General features: G+C 45.0%; 6 protein-coding genes across 6 annotated transcripts; all 6 read left to right on the top strand.

The window, feature by feature from the left end:
* Positions 1-398: 398 nt before the first annotated feature.
* Positions 399-850, top strand: BDW43DRAFT_316602 (uncharacterized protein; the record flags this gene model as incomplete). Its single annotated transcript, XM_032048334.1, has 2 exons — positions 399-505; positions 583-850. The coding sequence occupies 2 exons, from the start codon at positions 399-401 to the stop codon at positions 848-850; spliced, it is 375 nt and encodes a 124-aa protein (XP_031894535.1).
* A 1649-nt stretch (positions 851-2499) lies between these two features.
* On the top strand, positions 2500-4284 carry BDW43DRAFT_293486 (bZIP transcription factor). Its single transcript, XM_032043829.1, has 4 exons — positions 2500-2662; positions 2726-2843; positions 2897-3998; positions 4072-4284. The coding sequence occupies exons 2-4, from the start codon at positions 2745-2747 to the stop codon at positions 4170-4172; spliced, it is 1302 nt and encodes a 433-aa protein (XP_031894536.1). The 5' UTR covers positions 2500-2662; positions 2726-2744; the 3' UTR covers positions 4173-4284.
* Positions 4285-6514: 2230 nt separating this feature from the next.
* On the top strand, positions 6515-7854 carry BDW43DRAFT_293490 (uncharacterized protein). The gene is made up of 4 exons (XM_032043830.1): positions 6515-7227; positions 7285-7382; positions 7472-7528; positions 7589-7854. Exons 1-4 carry the CDS (start codon positions 7156-7158, stop codon positions 7722-7724), a joined length of 363 nt encoding a protein of 120 aa, XP_031894537.1. The 5' UTR covers positions 6515-7155; the 3' UTR covers positions 7725-7854.
* Positions 7855-10809: 2955 nt separating this feature from the next.
* BDW43DRAFT_293492 (uncharacterized protein) lies at positions 10810-11931 on the top strand. Its single transcript, XM_032043831.1, has one exon. It carries the CDS (start codon positions 10902-10904, stop codon positions 11325-11327), a length of 426 nt encoding a protein of 141 aa, XP_031894538.1. The 5' UTR covers positions 10810-10901; the 3' UTR covers positions 11328-11931.
* Positions 11138-12398, top strand: BDW43DRAFT_323548 (uncharacterized protein; the record flags this gene model as incomplete). Its single annotated transcript, XM_032049768.1, has 2 exons — positions 11138-12223; positions 12307-12398. The coding sequence occupies exons 1-2, from the start codon at positions 11353-11355 to the stop codon at positions 12396-12398; spliced, it is 963 nt and encodes a 320-aa protein (XP_031894539.1). The 5' UTR covers positions 11138-11352.
* Positions 12399-16466: 4068 nt separating this feature from the next.
* Positions 16467-17189, top strand: BDW43DRAFT_323553 (glycoside hydrolase family 11 protein; the record flags this gene model as incomplete). Its single annotated transcript, XM_032049769.1, has 2 exons — positions 16467-16723; positions 16776-17189. The coding sequence occupies 2 exons, from the start codon at positions 16467-16469 to the stop codon at positions 17173-17175; spliced, it is 657 nt and encodes a 218-aa protein (XP_031894540.1). The 3' UTR covers positions 17176-17189.
* Positions 17190-17751: the final 562 nt, after the last annotated feature.

The raw sequence follows: 17751 nt of genomic DNA on the forward strand, positions 1-17751 counted from the left end.
TCCGCAATCTTTTTTGGATCTGCTACACAGTAGACAAGGATATCTCCCCCACATAGGGCAACCCCCGATGATTACCGACGAAGCTGGGCCAGTGTTCCCCTTCGACTTACGCCTGAGCCTGATCAAATCAAAGGTACATAGCAAGCTGTACTCGGTGAAAGCCCTTGAGAAATCTGATGCCGATCTCTCGAAAACAATGCGGGAATTGGATGACTCTTTGGAAGAGTAGCGGCTGTCCCATCTTCCCCAATAGGCGTCCTAGTATGTCATCCAATGGGGAGAAGTTTGACTATAATGTGAGCATTCGTTCGGTCATGTTGCACTTTAATTACTGCATGTGCATAATTACCATCCACCAAGCAAGCATTCAGTGCAAAGCGCCTGCTAAAGGCCACAGAATGGAAGGCGGATTAAGCTCGAGTCTGGCTCTTCCTGTTGAGGTTAGTCGATCGACTCTTCGTTATCTAAAATGGGCGGAACGCGTACTGGTCGGCTGGGCTTTCTGGTATGGTTAAAAGTTTTCTCTTTATATAGTCTTTAAATTAACTGGATCCGTTGCTCACCAAAACCAACGATGTTAAGGGTTCTGGTCATCTACGCTATGGCGGTACTTCTCACTGGATTCTGCAACATCCTTCATGACCCACTCCATTCGTACCGAGATGATGCAAGACTTCTGAAGGTGGCGGTAGGTCTCATGGAACACATTCTCTCATTCAATATGTCGGAAAAAGAGGCTTCGAACATTAAGGATATGGCAGACCTCGTAGCAGAACTAAGTTGGCTGGCGGAGTTTGCCATCAGGAAAGTACGGCATGAGTTGGACATGGGTCCTATCTACTACACTTGACACCTTGGAAGTAAAGGGATGGTATAACGAATTGAATTGCATCACTATTGCATGTATTGCGCCGTGTCTAGATTAGATACGCTCTACACAGGCAATTCGCAAGGTGTAACTGATTGTGGGCTTAATCTAGGGTTTAGTAATTCCGCAGCATAGTAATCATGAACCAGAGATTGTATTCTTGTCTCATCGAGGCACGAGTATTGGAGGCGACTCAGCCCTCAAACGGCTGTAGCATAACCTATTAAGTTAGAGGTGAAAGGGGCTCGAGTGTGCATTCAAAAATGTTTGCCGATGTTTAATAATGCGCAAAACCGTACCACCTTAGATTTCAGAGTTCGATACAAGTTCACATTCGTCGCCTTCATATCTTGGGTGTATGCCCGGTGTTAGGGCAACGGGGATATCCAGAGAATTACCTGACTTGTTATCCACCGTGTTGGCCCTTGGGGCCTTCCTGTGCACTCAGCTTTGGGGAAGGATGTGCACACAAAATACGCCCAAGTCGTCCGTCCTACTTGATGTCGCTGGCAGGTTTACGGACGTTGCCTGGTACAGTCGCGAATGGCAAATTAAGGACGAATAATCCAGACGATTCTGATCACGAGCGATCGCCTTACTATAAAGCTTGTTGCTGGTGCTGTTGCTGTTGCTGGTAAAGTTCACAACCTCACTGCCGGCGTAAGCGATGATGGATAGAGACCATGGGCAAATGATAAGGGTTACTGCTACTACTCCCGCGTCCATAAAAGCGGAATGGAGATCTGAAGAACTCGGGACATGATTCCACCTTTTATGAGTATGTTGAGAAACTATAGTGAAATGAATTAGGCTGAATATTAAATGTATGCATTCATTCAGCCGGCATGTAACAACGATTACTGGTCGAGCTGATAACTCGACACGTTACTGGGCTGTCAGTTCGTAGATCAAAGGGCTAGTTAAGGATCTCGAGTGCCGGTTACTGGCCCCCAGGGTATTCGAGTGTTCAAGGCAAGCGGAATAGTAACCAGTGCCAATTTTGCGTCGTAATCTTCGTTAAGGACGGTCGTTCACGTCCTAGTTGACTGCCCGAGACTACGAGGTCTCCGCCAAACCCTGCGGAGGAAGACTGGCAATGTATTTAACGACATATCAGACATACTGGGAGGAGGATAACAAGGTAAGCAAGGTGAGCAGGATGATATGCAAGACAGTAGCATCTTAGGCGCAGTACTGGACTTCGCCGAGGCATCACAGAGGTTTCAGAGCCGCGAGCCACAGGGCCGCAGAACATAACACCAGACATGTAGGCCACAGGCCGTGACGAGGCTCTAAATTTGTCGGGAAGTAGTGGTTCATGTACTTAGACATATATGTAAGGACTAGATAGTGGGATCCTGCATATCACCTAGGCGAGGGGTCAGCGTATGAATCCAAATAATAATAATAATAATAATAATATTCGTTAAGACGTGATTCCAAAAATTCGGACATGGCCCCTTTCGAGTCGGGCATGAATAGTAATCAAAACCGAGCAGTAACAAATGATGTCAGTACTGGACGTGGGCATTGATCCAAGGATTAGTCACCCAAACCTCAACCCAAGTTCGCCCCATATTTCGCCATTGCCCCGTCAGCGGTCGACTGGTGGCAAGCCTCTCGAAGAAGAGACCAGATACAAATGATACTAAGACGGTAAAATAAACGGCCTCGATCATCTTTCCCCTGACGGTGCTCTCCTACGCATGCTTGGCGAACCTTTCTAAGCGCTTTAGGCAAAACGGCGTTCACCCGTCACGGAGAGCCTTCACTAAGCGACCTACACCTTCCAAGGTGAGACTGCTTGATCTCTCCAGACAGGCCAGAGCAAGAGTGACGGGCAGTATCTTCATCTAGACCCCCTCGTTCGTCAAAGATGGTGGATTCGAGAACCCCTTCTCCTGATGAGTGCCATACTGGGCGGAGGAAAAGGGGTCGTCCGAAAAGCCAGATCAGACAAGATATGTCCCCAAATGTAAGGTTTTTGCAGGCGTCAAAAAATCTAGGAACGCTAATCAGGAAGCAAAGAGGCGGAGGACCCAGGTCAGGTTAGCACAGCGTGCCTATCGTTCACGAAAGGAGGCCGAGCTACAGGCACTGAAGACTCAGGTCCATGAACTGGAAATGCTCGTCGAACAAATGAATGCGACATTTCTATCCTTCACTGATGATCTGATTAAATCCGGTGTGCTGTCAACATGTCCAGATGTCGCGCTGAGGCTCCACCAAACCATAGCGCAATCTCTATCCTTTGCAAATCGGGTCGTTTCTGTGGCAGCAGATGACGCTGACCCCCTCGATACTGAGGGAAATGCGGTAGAGACAAGAGCACGCGGAGGGGTTGTTGATACGACGGAAGGGGATGTAGCTAATGCTAACGACAACCTATACGATGTCGCCGAGATCCCTCTTCCTGACATCCAAGAGCTTGCTGTACAGGCTCAGCGAGAAGATAGCAGCCAAGACCCCTTCGCAGTGACTCCAAAACATGACATTGCAGTACCGGAAATACCAACACAAGCGACAAGCCTTTACCCAACGCCGCTGTTCTTTAATACCCCCCTGTCTGGCACGCATATTCTGGAACGAGCAAGTTTCGCCCATCGACTCTACCGTGCATGTGTCGAGCGAGGATATCAGTGTCTAACAAATCCGTCGCACCAACTCGAGGAACTCGAGGAACTCGCGTACAAATTTAGACTTCCGATGAAACTGTTTCCGCTACAACATATCAGAGCGCACTTCGAGAAGTTTCTAAGCGATGGATATCACGGAGCCCTTATGGAGCTGAATGTTCCCTTCATAAGTATTGGTGGCGCAGGGACGCATTTTCAACACCAGCAGAGGAGCTATCTCACCGACAATGCTTCATTCCAGCCGAGCATGATACAGGTTGCGACAGAACGAGTTGACCCTGATATGCGAGGTGACTGGTTTGATTGTTATGATGTGGAAGGATATCTGGAAAAGTGCAGAATCGTCCCCGTTCGGGGTCTTCCGCTGGCAAAGATGACGCTTCCGACTCTTCCGGGCTTGAAGCGCGCCCTCCGCCATCAGCAAACCTCTAGTTTGAGCACCTCCCAACAGTCTGAGAACCCAAAGATCATTGATGAAACTACATTGATCGAAAGTAAGTCCGCTTGGTCAACCCAACTAAATTAGTCGGAGGTATGGGCGTCTAGCAAGCTAAACTTTGTGGATAGTGCTGAGAATGTCTTGTGTGTGCCTCGGCAGAGTCCCCGGCTTTCCTCGCGCTACTGTCGAATCCTTCGCAAATGAGTTTTCAATATATTACTCAAGCTAGCTTTTTTTAGGAATGCAGACCCTGATTCCAGCGAAACGATAGCGCACTGCTTGTGGAACAATCAGTGATAGAAATACCGTCCTGGGCGATAACCGCTCGTCTTGCGAGAGTTAATTATATCTTAAATAGAATATTCTTTGTAGTAGACTGAATTAGTACCTTTAATATACAAGCTAAAAATTTTATATACTCTAGATAATATTTAAGAATACTTAAGCATAGTGCTACAATACTAATATTATACTTTAAGAAATAAGTATAAAGAACTACTAATACAGTATATATAGAGCTAGCTTCTTATAAAATATATATATTTAAATAACTCTATTTATAAAAATTTATAATTATAACTATAATTCTATCACAAGGTCTGTAGCAAAGCAGTCAGTGCAAGGCAGAATCTGCAGTTAGTGTGTAAACGAACATAACAATAAGCAGGCTGATGCACCAGTGTTCTAAACCCACGCATATCTTCTACTGCTCAGTCTGAGATATTGGGTATGCAAATGATTGCAGTTGTGTGGGGAGCAGCTCATGTGCAATTAGGACCAGAAATCTAAATACTGACTTTATGTTATTTACTAGGTTAGGTGCTTTGACATGTACAATTAGAAAGAGTATCTTTTTCCTTTCTCAGCTTTAGGGTACGTGGCTTAGTTACCTTTTCGCCTCCTCTACTGCCTTTACAGATATTGTAGCGTTTGATCCAAATCTTTGCAGCATTCTGATATTTCTGCACCATGAGAAGCGTTTCATGGGAGCGTTGAAAATCCACAGCCTCTATCTGGAGCTTCTCAGCCACAGCATGTGCTTCGTGTGGCTTAGTTCGCGTATCATGCATTGAAACTTCTGCCTTGGCCGCCTGACCCTTCCACTCCTCATTTGCTGCTCTAAGTGTGTCGATTTCCCCCGCTAGCCGTGCAATTCTCGTAGCAAAGGTCTCTGTAGATTTGATATGCAAGCCCTGCTCTTGGTTGGTTACTGCACGTGAAGGTGTAAGTTTTGGAGTGATCAAATACCTGATAGCTACCTAAGTCACGTAGTTTCAAATTATCAGCTAGGTGTGGGAGAAATAACAGCAGAAAGAAGCGCCTCTTTGGACTTGTCTTGGGTGGATCCTGATTGGTCGCCACCTTAGTCTAACAGAGAGCATCCAGCACGATGGAGAGCTTGGCTCTAATGTGGAACTCCTCTAGAGTGTCTCCAAGGCGTGCTCACTAGAAGACCAGTGGGTTACGAAATTTACAGCTGTATCACAAATGTTCTCTGCAGCCACAGAGATGGAGGGCGGTATACTATGAGTACAGCATGGTCGGTTCTTATGTTTGGCAAACCAACGGTGGTTTATTCGTGGCGTGGGAACGGCGCTTGTGTATCTCTCTAGAGACTGGAACGGGGCACTTTGTTGCATGCTAGCTGAGCGAATGTGGCGAGCTGGAGATTCATCAGACGCTTCCCAGGCGAAAAAGTGGGGAAGCCCTGAGGCGGAAGGGAGTGAGCAGGGCTATGATTGAACGAAATGACATGACTGGGTTGGATGCCATAAACTCATACCCATGCGGGTTGGATCAGTGTCAACCCTAACTCACCAATATTGCGGATTGGCTGGGCGGGTATGGATTTGCGGAATGGGTCAGCCAGTCTAGCTAGCGCTCATGTGATGTGACATCGTTAACTTAGCCCTGATGCGAGTCAGATCATGGCCTAGACCGAAGCCGCAGCCTCGTGTGACTATTACACATTGTCTCTGTACGGTGCCGCTGAGACAGGGGCTAAGGAAAAGTATCATAATCGCGCTGTCCAAAAATATGCCTAGCGGCGTTATACGCAAACTCTGCAGCGGTTGTAGCAAATCATGGCCCTAGTTCTGTTTAATTGTTCCTAGAGAAAGAACTGATTAAAACCGTCAAGAAGCCCGTTTACTGCTCTTACTTCTTCAACTTGTATTAAACCCTACATACTTAGAACTCGCTTTTCCTCCGGACCGTGCCGACGTATACGGAGAACTCTCTCCTTTGGGACTAGAAAGCCGATCCCATGGATTTGGCTGATCAGGCTCAGCAACCACCTCGCTCTCAGCTAGAGTCGCGAGCACCATGACAGCTTAAACCAGTTAACCGAGTTACTAAGGCTGTTAGTGGCATAGCTAGTGCTGGAAGCCGCCTAGGACGATGGTCTTTCCCACCATGAGTATGTTTCATTCGTTAAAGCACATGCCAATTGCCCCACAGCACCTCCACGGAAGAAGGATACCGCTAACCTTAGACGCTTGTCAATGCAACATCGGCCAGCCAGCCATTATTGATTTTCCGCTGCGGTGTACCAAGCTATCCTTCCCGCCGTATGAATCATGGACAAAACGCAACTCCGCCATCGGGTTTTTAGTGACTGTATTTGACGGGAAAATACCACTCTTTTAATAGGTACAAATAAGTCTGCAAATTTAGGTATATCGAATTCTCATCTGAAAACTCGAGCTCTCGTATATAAATATCAGATTGGGGGGTAACCAGTCTGCATCTATATGGATTAACTTCTGTATACACAGCTCTATCGTTTACTTGATCGAGCCTCATACATGACAATTTTTGCTTTGAAGGCTAGTCTAAATCACAGCACTCCCTTCCCTTTGCAACCTTTATACGTGTTCTTGCCGCAGCTGAGACATGCCAAGCACAAGCTCTAGCAGGACCCAATTGTAGGTCCATGGCCGAACCAATCGGAGTTCTTGCAGGTAGAATGATGCAGAGCCAACCTATTTGCCAAAGCGAGTGCTCCAATCGGCTATTTTGACTCTCAATAACAGGTTCAATTACGCTGGTCTCATGGTGAGATACACAGGCACCCCTTTCTACGGTCCACGAAGTCGACATATTTAGGTTCTTTCCATTCCCTCCCGATCCACTACCCGCGTTGAAGTCGTTTTCACAACTACCTCGACTTTCCATTTCAAACAGATTGTCTGTCCAGCGAAGCAGTCACAATGGTCAAAGTTAGCCAACTTACCCCGCTTGCGGCTGTCCTTAGTGGACTTGCATCGGCAGCATCGCCCCAAGTAAGCCTTACGTGTTCTCGAATTTAGATACAAGAGCATTATTGACCTCAATTCAAGATAGGGTTCTGCACAGATGTTAACTTTGGCGGCACTTGCATCAACTTTCCAATAGTCTCTGATACTTGTGTTGACTTTAAAGGTGGTCTTACTTTACTGTAAGTGCTCTAACCTTGCCAGGGAAACTGTACAGTGATAGCCAGACAGAAGTTTGACTAATCTGTCTGTTTTTTCGGCATCTGAATAGTTACCATGAAGTCTCGTCAGTTATTGTCCCAGCCGGGTTTATCTGTGAACTCTACCAGTACGTCAAAGTCTTGAGCAATTCATCTATGTGGGTATACCTGTTCTAACAGACATGAAGCGATTACGGTTGTACCTCGTCTAGTATCACCTTGCTCCAAGGACGTTGGAAGGGCCTGTTCTCTGTGCCAAATGGTTCTGGTTCCACCATGAATTTCAATGATTTAACTGCTAGTTTTTCCTGTTCCCCTATTTGAAATAACACAGGGCAGTGCCCTCAACTGCTTTATCCCGCTGCTGAAGATCCTGTTTCAGGACAGAGTATCAATTCCCCACTATCTGTTAAAGTTAATAGACTAGAGAAATGGCAAGTTAAAGAAATCCTAGATTCCTGCCACAAATATTAGGAACATAGTAGACTATGCCTGAAATACACTGTAAAATAGACTGGTTATGATTAACCTACCAAGAAGCCTGCTGAGTATCTGGAGCATGTAAAGCAAGTTGTTGCCAACTACTATCACTGTTACCCCTATAAGCCAGGGTCTGGCCTCAACAGAGCTCAGCTATAAGAGAGGGAGTACTGTCATAGTGCTAGCCCAGACCACTTATTCTGTCTGGCCCCACCGCTTTATCATGTGATCCTGACTGTTTATCTTCTTGCCTGATCATGATCCTGTTGTAGCTTCTTAAGCTACGTCTCGTCTATCTGCCTGTATATAGCCTGACCAGTAGCCTGCCTGCGTATTAGCTCTGTTAGCCTGCCTGCCCGAGCCCGCACCCTGACAGCAGGAGTAGATTTAACAGATTATTAGAGAATAGTAGATACAGTAAATAGTAATGTCTCTGGCTGTAGTATTAGTTATCTTCCTCTGTAAATAAAAGAGTGATATTAGGCATTATGCAGAATAGATATCTTATAGTAATAGCGGCCCTAGCACAGTAATAGTAGCATATCTGATATACTACTACTACTAACAGCCAGGGTTGCTTATACTATGAGTAAATAGACTGCCGGACTAACTTAATCAAGGGTAGCTATTAGTAATGCCGCAGTATCCAGGACAGAGACAGTACTGGACAGGCTGCAGTCTTCTATTAAGGAAGAGCCAGTTAAGTCTCTGGCACTGGAAGATTTAGCGAATATTAATACTGGACTAGCACAGGACTAATAGAAGCTATTTGGGATAAACAGTGCTGGCAGGTTCTATAGGTCCTGTATCGCGCATGCTTCTATAGGCGCAAGCAGCCAGAGTAGACAGATATATAGAAAAAAGAAGCTATTTAGAATATCTAGTAATATCTGAAATAGATCTCTTAAGTTATAGAGAATTTTATAGAACAGCTCAGGAAGAAGACTATATTAAGACAGTCAATAGAACTAGACTAACGACAGTGAGGGAGGACGAGCTGTACGTGTAATATATATATTTATTCTATATTTACTCTTTTCTCTTTTCTCTCTTTTTCTTCTTCTTCTCTATCTCTTTCTCCCTCCTTCCTTTTCTCCTCTTTTGCTCGCAAGTATTCCCCCCGCAGCAAAATCAACCAATCATCTTAGCAGCCGGCAGACATAGGGACACAGGACACGGTCTAGGATAATACTTGTATAACGCTGTATGTAGGACAGACGCTGATCAGAGGTCAGAGGCAGGAGGAGAACAGAGAGGGGACAGGGAGAAGACGGAGCCAGCCAGACGTCTATATACCAGAGGGTCCAGTAACTGACCAGTAAAGAGAGAGGCCCAGCACTGTCACGGGGAAGGAAACCGGTCACATTATTGTGTTGAGTCAAGTTGTGGGACAAACACCTGGTATACTAGTGACGCGCGCTGCCGCACGCCGTAAGCCCTGAAACGATAAGATATTAGTAGAAGCAAAGAATCCTATCCGAGTTTGTAGTTTGAATTTATTGACAGATAAGGATTGCACAAGAAAGGTGGCCCAGTCAAACAAGGTACAATAGATTGGGTCTGTAAAGTAGAAAGAAGAGAGAAGAATGAGTATTTATATTAGATAACTAAAATCAAGAGATAGACAAGCTTCCGGAGAGCAGTATTTCAAAAAGATAAATATACTTCCATGTTTACTTAGAAGGTAAGCAGTTATAAAAGTCCTAAGTGTAGAAAGTTATATTGTCAGCTATTTTCCTCAAAAGGCCAGCACAACGCTCAATCCTTGTTGTTTAATGGATAATAATAGTCCCAATATACGTAAGGATATTTTCATGGAAGTTTGAGTAGAAGATTATGACCTTGGATTCAGGTGGTGACTTGAGGGCCACAGTATTAAGCGACAGTGGCAAGTATCACAAGTCTTATATTGAGTTTGATCCCACAGTCTCAGGTACCCAGAACAGATAGAAGCCATATCAATAAGCACTCATTGTTAAGAAAGATCAGACTACAGGGCGGGCCATAAGTACGGGATATTTAAAATGTTAAAAAAAGCAAGTATAGATACAGTTGCTATTACATATACAGAGGCTGCAGAGAGAGACTTTTTCACCTACATGATCCTTATATTCTTCCTGATGGTTGTAAAGGGTGGAGGGGGGAGAGCGGACAGTTTATATATACAAGGATAATTAATAAATAAATAACATGAAAGAGTTTAGGTTCCAAAATCAGTTACATTGAAAATACTAATACTAAGCTAAGACATGGGTATAGAAAGCAGCAGAATCTCCTTGTACATTAAAAAAATGTATAATGGACGCCTAGATACGAAATGAACCCTAGGCAAAACAGCAAATCATGGAGAAGGAGATCATGTTACCGTGAAATATGACAACCAATGAGGGAACATCTTGGCATAAAAGCACAGCCAATCAGAGCGAAGGCTTTGGCAGTGCGATCACAGCGTCATTTTGCGGACAGATCGCGGGCGGTAGTAACCCTTTCACTCAGTTCCTTCGTTTCAGGGCATATGTCTCTTATCTTATAATCTTATCTGACAGTTCGCAATATGTATGCACGTGACCACATTTCCATGTGTAGTACCGTGATGCCACGACAACAATATGTTGGTGGACAATTTGACATTATAAGTATATGATTGGTTTATGTGAAACTCTCGAACCGTTTTTGTAGGTTTCATGGGTTATCCTAAAATAGGATAATTAGCTCAGCTATGCCAGTCAAATAACCAATTAACGAATGTAGGACTTGTTTTACCCAAAATGACCCACCTAACAGATAAAGTGGTACTCCACTTAGCGGATGTCTCACTGCTTCCTTTCCCATTGATTGGATTAACAAAGAACTAGCAATGTTTGAGGATTTATTAATAGCATAAGTCTGGTCTCAGGGATCCGAGAAAAGGCACAACCTAACATAAACTTTTAATCTCTGGCGTTTACTGGTTCTGCTCTTTACAAAGCCAACAACCCATGAATCTCCTCCAATACGTGCCACTTCCTCGTTTAACCGATAATGGCAAGGGACCAATCTGACCTAACGGCCGCTTCCTGCATGGACCCATCTGAGGTGTTCGAATCGTTCAATACCTTGGCTAGGTGCTTTAGTGTCGTCGGTCTCCGGGAGCGCACAGGTAACTCTGGTCCATCCTCAGAACGCTACTATCTGCATGTCAACAGTACTTTGGGGGCCCTTATCGGGAAGTGCCTTGACCAGTACTGCCAAATGCCAGATCCACAGTTGAAGGGATGCAGTTCAGAGGGGTACCCTCCGGACGAGTTTTATCGCCTGTTCGCCCACCCCGAACCAGAGTTCGAAACTGTGACCTGTCGTAGTATCAACGTTAACGCAAATCGGGATATTAGTGGTGTGGGGGTGAATCTGCCTAGAAAGTTCTGTATCTTGACTGCATGGCTTACTAATATTTATCTTTTCGCGTGAATCCCAGGTGTTGCTCTCATTTGCGATGCAATCTGGCATCCTTGCCTTTATCCATTTCGCTGTACTCATACTAAAATTCTTTCCGAAAGCCACACGATGCGTACGACACCGCCACTTCTCCGCCCTTAAGTTCACATTAGTGGAGTTTCAGGAGGCTCAATGCTTCTACATGCTGTCCTTTCAGTTTGCTGCCCTGACCGCTCTTGTGGCTGGCCCGCAGCTCTATGAAGCAACTAGTTTGGCGCAGCTTACATCGAGCACCTCCATGGTCAAGGCTGTGGCGTTAATGGGTGTGCTTCCGATCACACATGGCCTATGGATTCTACACAGGGTTGACTTACATTCGTGGTATATTTCTCTATGGTCAGCTATTACGATAGTGGTGTCTAGTGCCACTCTCCATCTATGTAAGATGGAACCTAGAGCGGCCAATTTGCAGAGTATTGCAATCGCCAGTCATCTAGACAAATGTGGCTATCACCCTCCTCCCCTTATATATTGCCGGTCACATTCCGATTATTACTTTAGCGCTATGGCCCTTATATTCTTTGGGATAACAGATGACATCCTGAATTTTGTATGTATTGGGATATATGGAATCCTCGCCTTGCAACGTCTCGCCCTCTATCCCAAGAGGTGGCTCAACCGAAAGCCATCGTTTCAAGCTACTTACCACCGAGCCTATCCATGGCTAGTATCCAAAAGAGTTAGGTTCGTTTCCAGAACACTAACTGCGATCATTGAAATTCTCCTTCTATCCTCCAACTTCTTTTACGTTTTCGGAATCGTAGCACTCAGTCTTCCAACCATCGCAATCGACTCGTGGAGTTTCGGTCAAATTATCGCCGTGGCCATCTGGGCTCCTCTCATTAGTAAATATCTCTATTGGTGTTTCTGTATGTCTCCATGTCTCTCTATGGTTTTTTTCTTAAAAAATTCTTTTTTGTTCCCTCTTCTGTTATGCTCATAGTCAGATTAGACGGCACGAACTCTTACTCCGCCATCCGACTCCCGTACCCTTACAGAATAATCCGAGTCAAGGCAATTAATGAAGAACATCACCCAGATTAAGAACTACTTTTCTTTCATCTTCCCTCCATGAGCGGCACCAAACGGGAAGCAGAAAAGTCCACTGAGACTCAGAAATATGTCCGTATGGATGTTGAAAGACTTCAATATTATCAGTCATATTATTGGGACCTTTAGTGATAGTATGGTAACACCGACGGACTAGCGCAGCGAGCATGGGCATTCTTTTACTGCTGTATATCGAAGTATATAGGGCGGCCGCTGGCGGTAAGCCTCATAATTCAGACAAAGAACATATTACCCGTATCAGCCCACTTCCTTTATTTCGCAGCGCTTTCACCTTGCATATAAGCCAACGGGTTGGGAAAGTGGCCGCCATGAGAAACCACGCGTAACTCATCACGGTCCTTAACCTGCAATTATACAGTGGTGTTAAATCCATACATTGACCTCTCGCCTAGGCGATATGCAGGGTAACATTATCTAGTCCTTATATATGTTTATGTACAATACACCATTACTTTCCAATGAACTTGGAGCCGTTTAGCGGCCCTGTGGCGCGCGGCTCTGAAACCTCTGCGATGCCTCTGCAAAGCCTAATATTGCGCTTTAGTCCTGCGGGGCATCGTCTAACCTACCTTCCTTACGTTGTCTTGCTCGACCCATCTATCTGAAATGTTGCTAAATGCTCTTCTAATCTTGCGTCGTGGCTCCTGTCGCTGCCTTACTGGCCACGGGGGCAGTCAATTAATACATGGACCCCAGCTCTACCGCTCCATTAACATCTCTCGTTGTCCCAGAAGCGATGCTGCTTGCTATATGTCGCCGTCTAGTATTGTACCACAACATGATCATTCTAGATCTACAGTGTTCATATGCGGCAAGAGGGGCGGTGCGTCAAATTCAATGAGCGGGTCCTACTCACGTGTTAAGTATGATGTAAAGCAAGTTGTGCTTGCAGCAGTCGGATGACCCTTAAAACCTACGGGGATACGGCCTTCGGCCTCATTACAAGGGAATTTCATCAATAAGCCTATGCTCCATTGTTCTGGTGAGGAGATAATGACCGAACTACTACTCCACTTAAGATTCCCGGTAGAGGATATACTACCTGATGCAAATACGATTCCCTGCATTGTGCCTCGCATGTCGGCTTCACTACTACCAAGGGGGCCGGGATATCGCCCCCAAATTATTCCTTATGGAATTAGAAACCTGGCATTGATTGGGGAGTTCGTAGAAATGGATAAGGAAGTAGCGGCTACGGTGGAGTACAAGATAATAACGGCTTAGTTCGCGGTGAGGAAGTTAATGAAATTGGACCAGGACATCAGCAAACTGAGGAGGCATATGCACACGGCTTATGCGTTGGTTTCATCATTTATACGAATGACATGTCTGTTGTGTTCGAAATAGGAATGCTACGGCCGTCTTAGTTGCGGACGTCGTGGATAAATAGTAAGCACAACGATACGTACCGGTGTTTCCACGCCAGTCTACTTGTGTCTAGGTTCGGTAAAGCTTTTGAATTTGGGGTCGCCTCCATTATAATCGTCTTCTGGCCGCGTTTTGCCATCCACTATCTACAGTACAATTGGGGGTCAATTTATTCACACGGAGCTGTGTAATCAAAATACAAGGCGCTCGCCCAGTTATTTCCTGGAATTTTACTTAATGCCTATATGGTGTGTTTTCGAGGGAACAAGTGACATGGCCTCTACAGAGCGTTGTTTATGACTTGCTAAATTTGTCACCACTTAGGTGGCTTCGTTCTGCATGGCCCAATGACTGGATTTTTTGTTGGCAACTAAAGCAAAATGCAAATTTTCAATCAGTATCGTATACACAACTATTTCCCGTCATGTACATATAGAACAACCGTTTGATTGCCAAGTTTTCAGTTTGCCAGTTATCACCATCCTGTAATTTCCTGCTTTATGTGCTTGAGAACGGTCTTTATTGTATTCAATGTAAGAAATCAGTGGCATCCACAACACAAATACTCCTCGACGAAAGGATTAAGTATAATTTACCCAAGTCAAGAAGATATAATCGAACAACAACCTTTTAGATACAGACAGTAACATATGCTCTACTGCTAACATGAAACCTTCTAGACAATCAGTCATTGTATGAGCACGCAATTAGGTAGCAAATTCTCCGCGTTTACTGATCAGATTGAACAGCATTCAACATATTTTTTGAGAGTTGGCACGCAGTTTTAGGTAAAGGGAAATACAACGCAAAGTCATGAAAATCCCTGCTTCATAGGTATCCTTTTCTAACAAACAGCGGACAAAACACCGAGGACTCACTATTAAAATTAGATATATCACGAATAGCTGAAATAGATGTTACAATACCTTACCATCGCGTGTTCATAACAAATTCCATATTCCTTGGGCATATTCCATGATAAACCCAGCTGTGGTTAATGTATTGATAACTGTCTTTATTCCGAAATATCGTCATCAATAAGACAAGCTGCTAAGCTAACAGTTATGAATTTACACCTTAGTATTCTTATATACCTAGGGACTTATTATTGTTAGGAAATCCAACATGCATAAGAATAGAGATAATCGCCCCCTATCTTAGAGTTAAACAGAGGGGGCCTGCCTCCATGCCAGGATTTTGTTGTAACGCCCGGGGCTACGTCCTCGAGTCACTATAACCAGATTCGAGACAGTAGAGACGAAAAATCTAGGCTCATCTCTATGGCCATCAATTTGATCATTGCCTTGTTCAGGGTGGCAATGGTCCACAGGAAGGCCACGGTAGGTTTTAATTTAAGAGTAATGTGCATGTCTTAGTTTCCCTTTGCCAGCTACGATACCGTTAGAATGTTCCACAAACGGCTTAGAGCTGAATATAATTGGCCCTGTTTCCCGAACGGAGATTTTCTAGGGGCAGCTATAGTTTGGTTTTATATATATTTTGGAATGTGAAAAGCTTAACCTCGGTAGTACATAAGTTATAGAATTTAACCGCCAAACTGCATCCTATGAAGATCCCCGTTCACATAGAAACGTAGCGCCGCACGATAGTCTACTAGGAAGGATATATGATCTTCACTTCCTCACCCGTACAAGCCTGCAAATCTCTGCTGCCTGCAGAAATCACTTTAAGCAGTAGGCTATTCACAACCCTCGGTTTGTGGACCCCATTATGGGCAACGGGACGGCATGAGGCTGCCGCAGAATGACACTAGGGTTTGCCAAGACATCGAGGCTTAACCAAGACACCGAGGCTTAACCAATCACACCACTTGGAAGTCAAGTCAAGATAGGCGGAGAGAAGTCATCTTAACTTGCACAAAAATCGCATCTCGCTGGCATTTGCTGTTACTGGCACAGGTGGGCCTATTAGATAAAGTCCAGTATGAATAAAGGATAGTGAATCAGGCTATATCCCTCGCGCTGGCTAATACACCCTGCAACATTCTCTTTACAGGGTAGTCTAACCGGGTAATTAACCGGGTAATTGGAGGTCATTTCCACACTGGTGCATTTGATGAGCGAAGACGGGCAATTGAAAGGCAAAAGTCGTTGCCTGGTGCCATAGAATCCGGGCCGTTTGAGATAACTTAAATCGCCGAGGAACATTTAATGAAGGGTATCAATGGAGGATTCCCATTTCCCTTCCATGGACGCCTTGCCCACTTCTCTAACAGCAGTAAGTATGGCGTATAAAGATCATCTCCCGCACATGGTAGCTATGCCTAGATTCTTGGAGATGCTGGAAAAATGCTCAGAGGCCTTGTGCCCTGTAGTCCACCCTTGGTAAGCCATTCGAGCATTAACTACGTAAACCGCTAGTGAAAACAGCATCACTGTTTCCTATTGGGTTATTCTCCTGATTGTACCACTATCAACGCCCCTAGCACTAATATGCTAGCCCGAAACGGGTTAACTTTATGAGATAGGACCCTGGGAAATGTGGGGCCTTTAAATGATGCTTAAAATTAAAGCAAGACATCTAGAATTTGTAATACTGCAGGAACGGGCACCCACTTGCATCGGCCAATGCTATAAAGGGTCACTTTTCCCATGAAAAGACTTCTTTCTAACCACAGTCATTCTTTTAAAGTTACTCAGTTATTCCTTCAATATGGTTTCCTTCTCGGGTCTCCTCATGGCTGCTTGTGCTCTCGCAAGCGCCTTCGCAGCTCCCACTGATATTAACATGGCCAAGCGAGCTATCACCACAAGCCAGACTGGAGAAAACAATGGCTATCACTTCTCCTTCTGGACCAACGGTGGCGGTATTGTCCAGTACAACAATGAAAAGAACGGTGAATACAGCGTGTCTTGGAAAAATTGCGGCGATTTCACCTCTGGCAAGGGCTGGAGTACTGGCAGTGCCCGGTAAGATCTATTCACCTAGCGCTCTGCTGATAAATAACTGACATTTAACTAGCAACATTCATTTCGCTGGAGATTTCAAACCCTCTGGAAATGCCTATCTTGCTGTGTATGGGTGGACTAAGGGCCCTCTCGTTGAATACTATATCTTGGAGAATTACGGAACCTACAACCCCGGCCCTAGCATGACCCACAAGGGATCTTTCACTAGCGATGGATCAGTCTATGATATCTACACCCATCAGCAGGTCGAACAGCCCTCTATCGTTGGCAAGACAACCTTTATGCAGTACTGGTCTATCCGCCGCAATAAACGCTCAGCTGGAACAGTTACCACTGCCAACCACTTCAATGCTTGGGCTTCGCATGGAATGAAGCTAGGCGCTCACGACTATCAGATTCTTTCCACCGAGGGCTTCTCGAGCAGTGGATTTGCTCACATATCTGTTTGGTAAACATGAGCATGAGGGACTTGAGGACTCTGAGCCTAGCAACCTAGAGAGTCATGGACAACTTTCTCTTTGATCTGTGCAGGGGCTCTTAGTATACCAGACAGGCATTTTAGGACTTGTCCACCCTGAAATAAGCTTATGGGTATCTATCAGCAGTGCTTCTTTGGCCATTAATGCTTGGGGACGTGCTGGGTTTGATTACTCTGGGGCTGACATCCGAATCATGGCAGACTTTCCATTTGATCTATGCTAGAGCGTAGCTAGGTCGCTTTTCAAATAACAATATGATTTTAATTGTATACTTGCATGCCTTTTTTAATTTAGCTCAATTTCGGATCAGTGCGGATACAGAGAAACTGAAGGTAATGACTTGCTCTTATAGCTTGATCACGATATTTTTAGCTGTCAAGTTTAACGTATCTCTGAAGAGAACGGAACATTGATTCCAACTATAGGCGAGGGGTCAGCGTATGAAGGCACACACACACACACACACACCCCATGTAGCGCTATTTATCTCTACAACTTGCGAAGCTGCAGATGCTCGAACACCCAACAGCAGGCCGGGCGTGCAGGCTA

The sequence above is a fragment of the Aspergillus alliaceus genome, assembly GCF_009176365.1.
Source record: "Aspergillus alliaceus strain CBS 536.65 unplaced genomic scaffold BDW43scaffold_78, whole genome shotgun sequence".
Taxonomy (NCBI): Eukaryota; Fungi; Ascomycota; class Eurotiomycetes; order Eurotiales; family Aspergillaceae; genus Aspergillus; species Aspergillus alliaceus.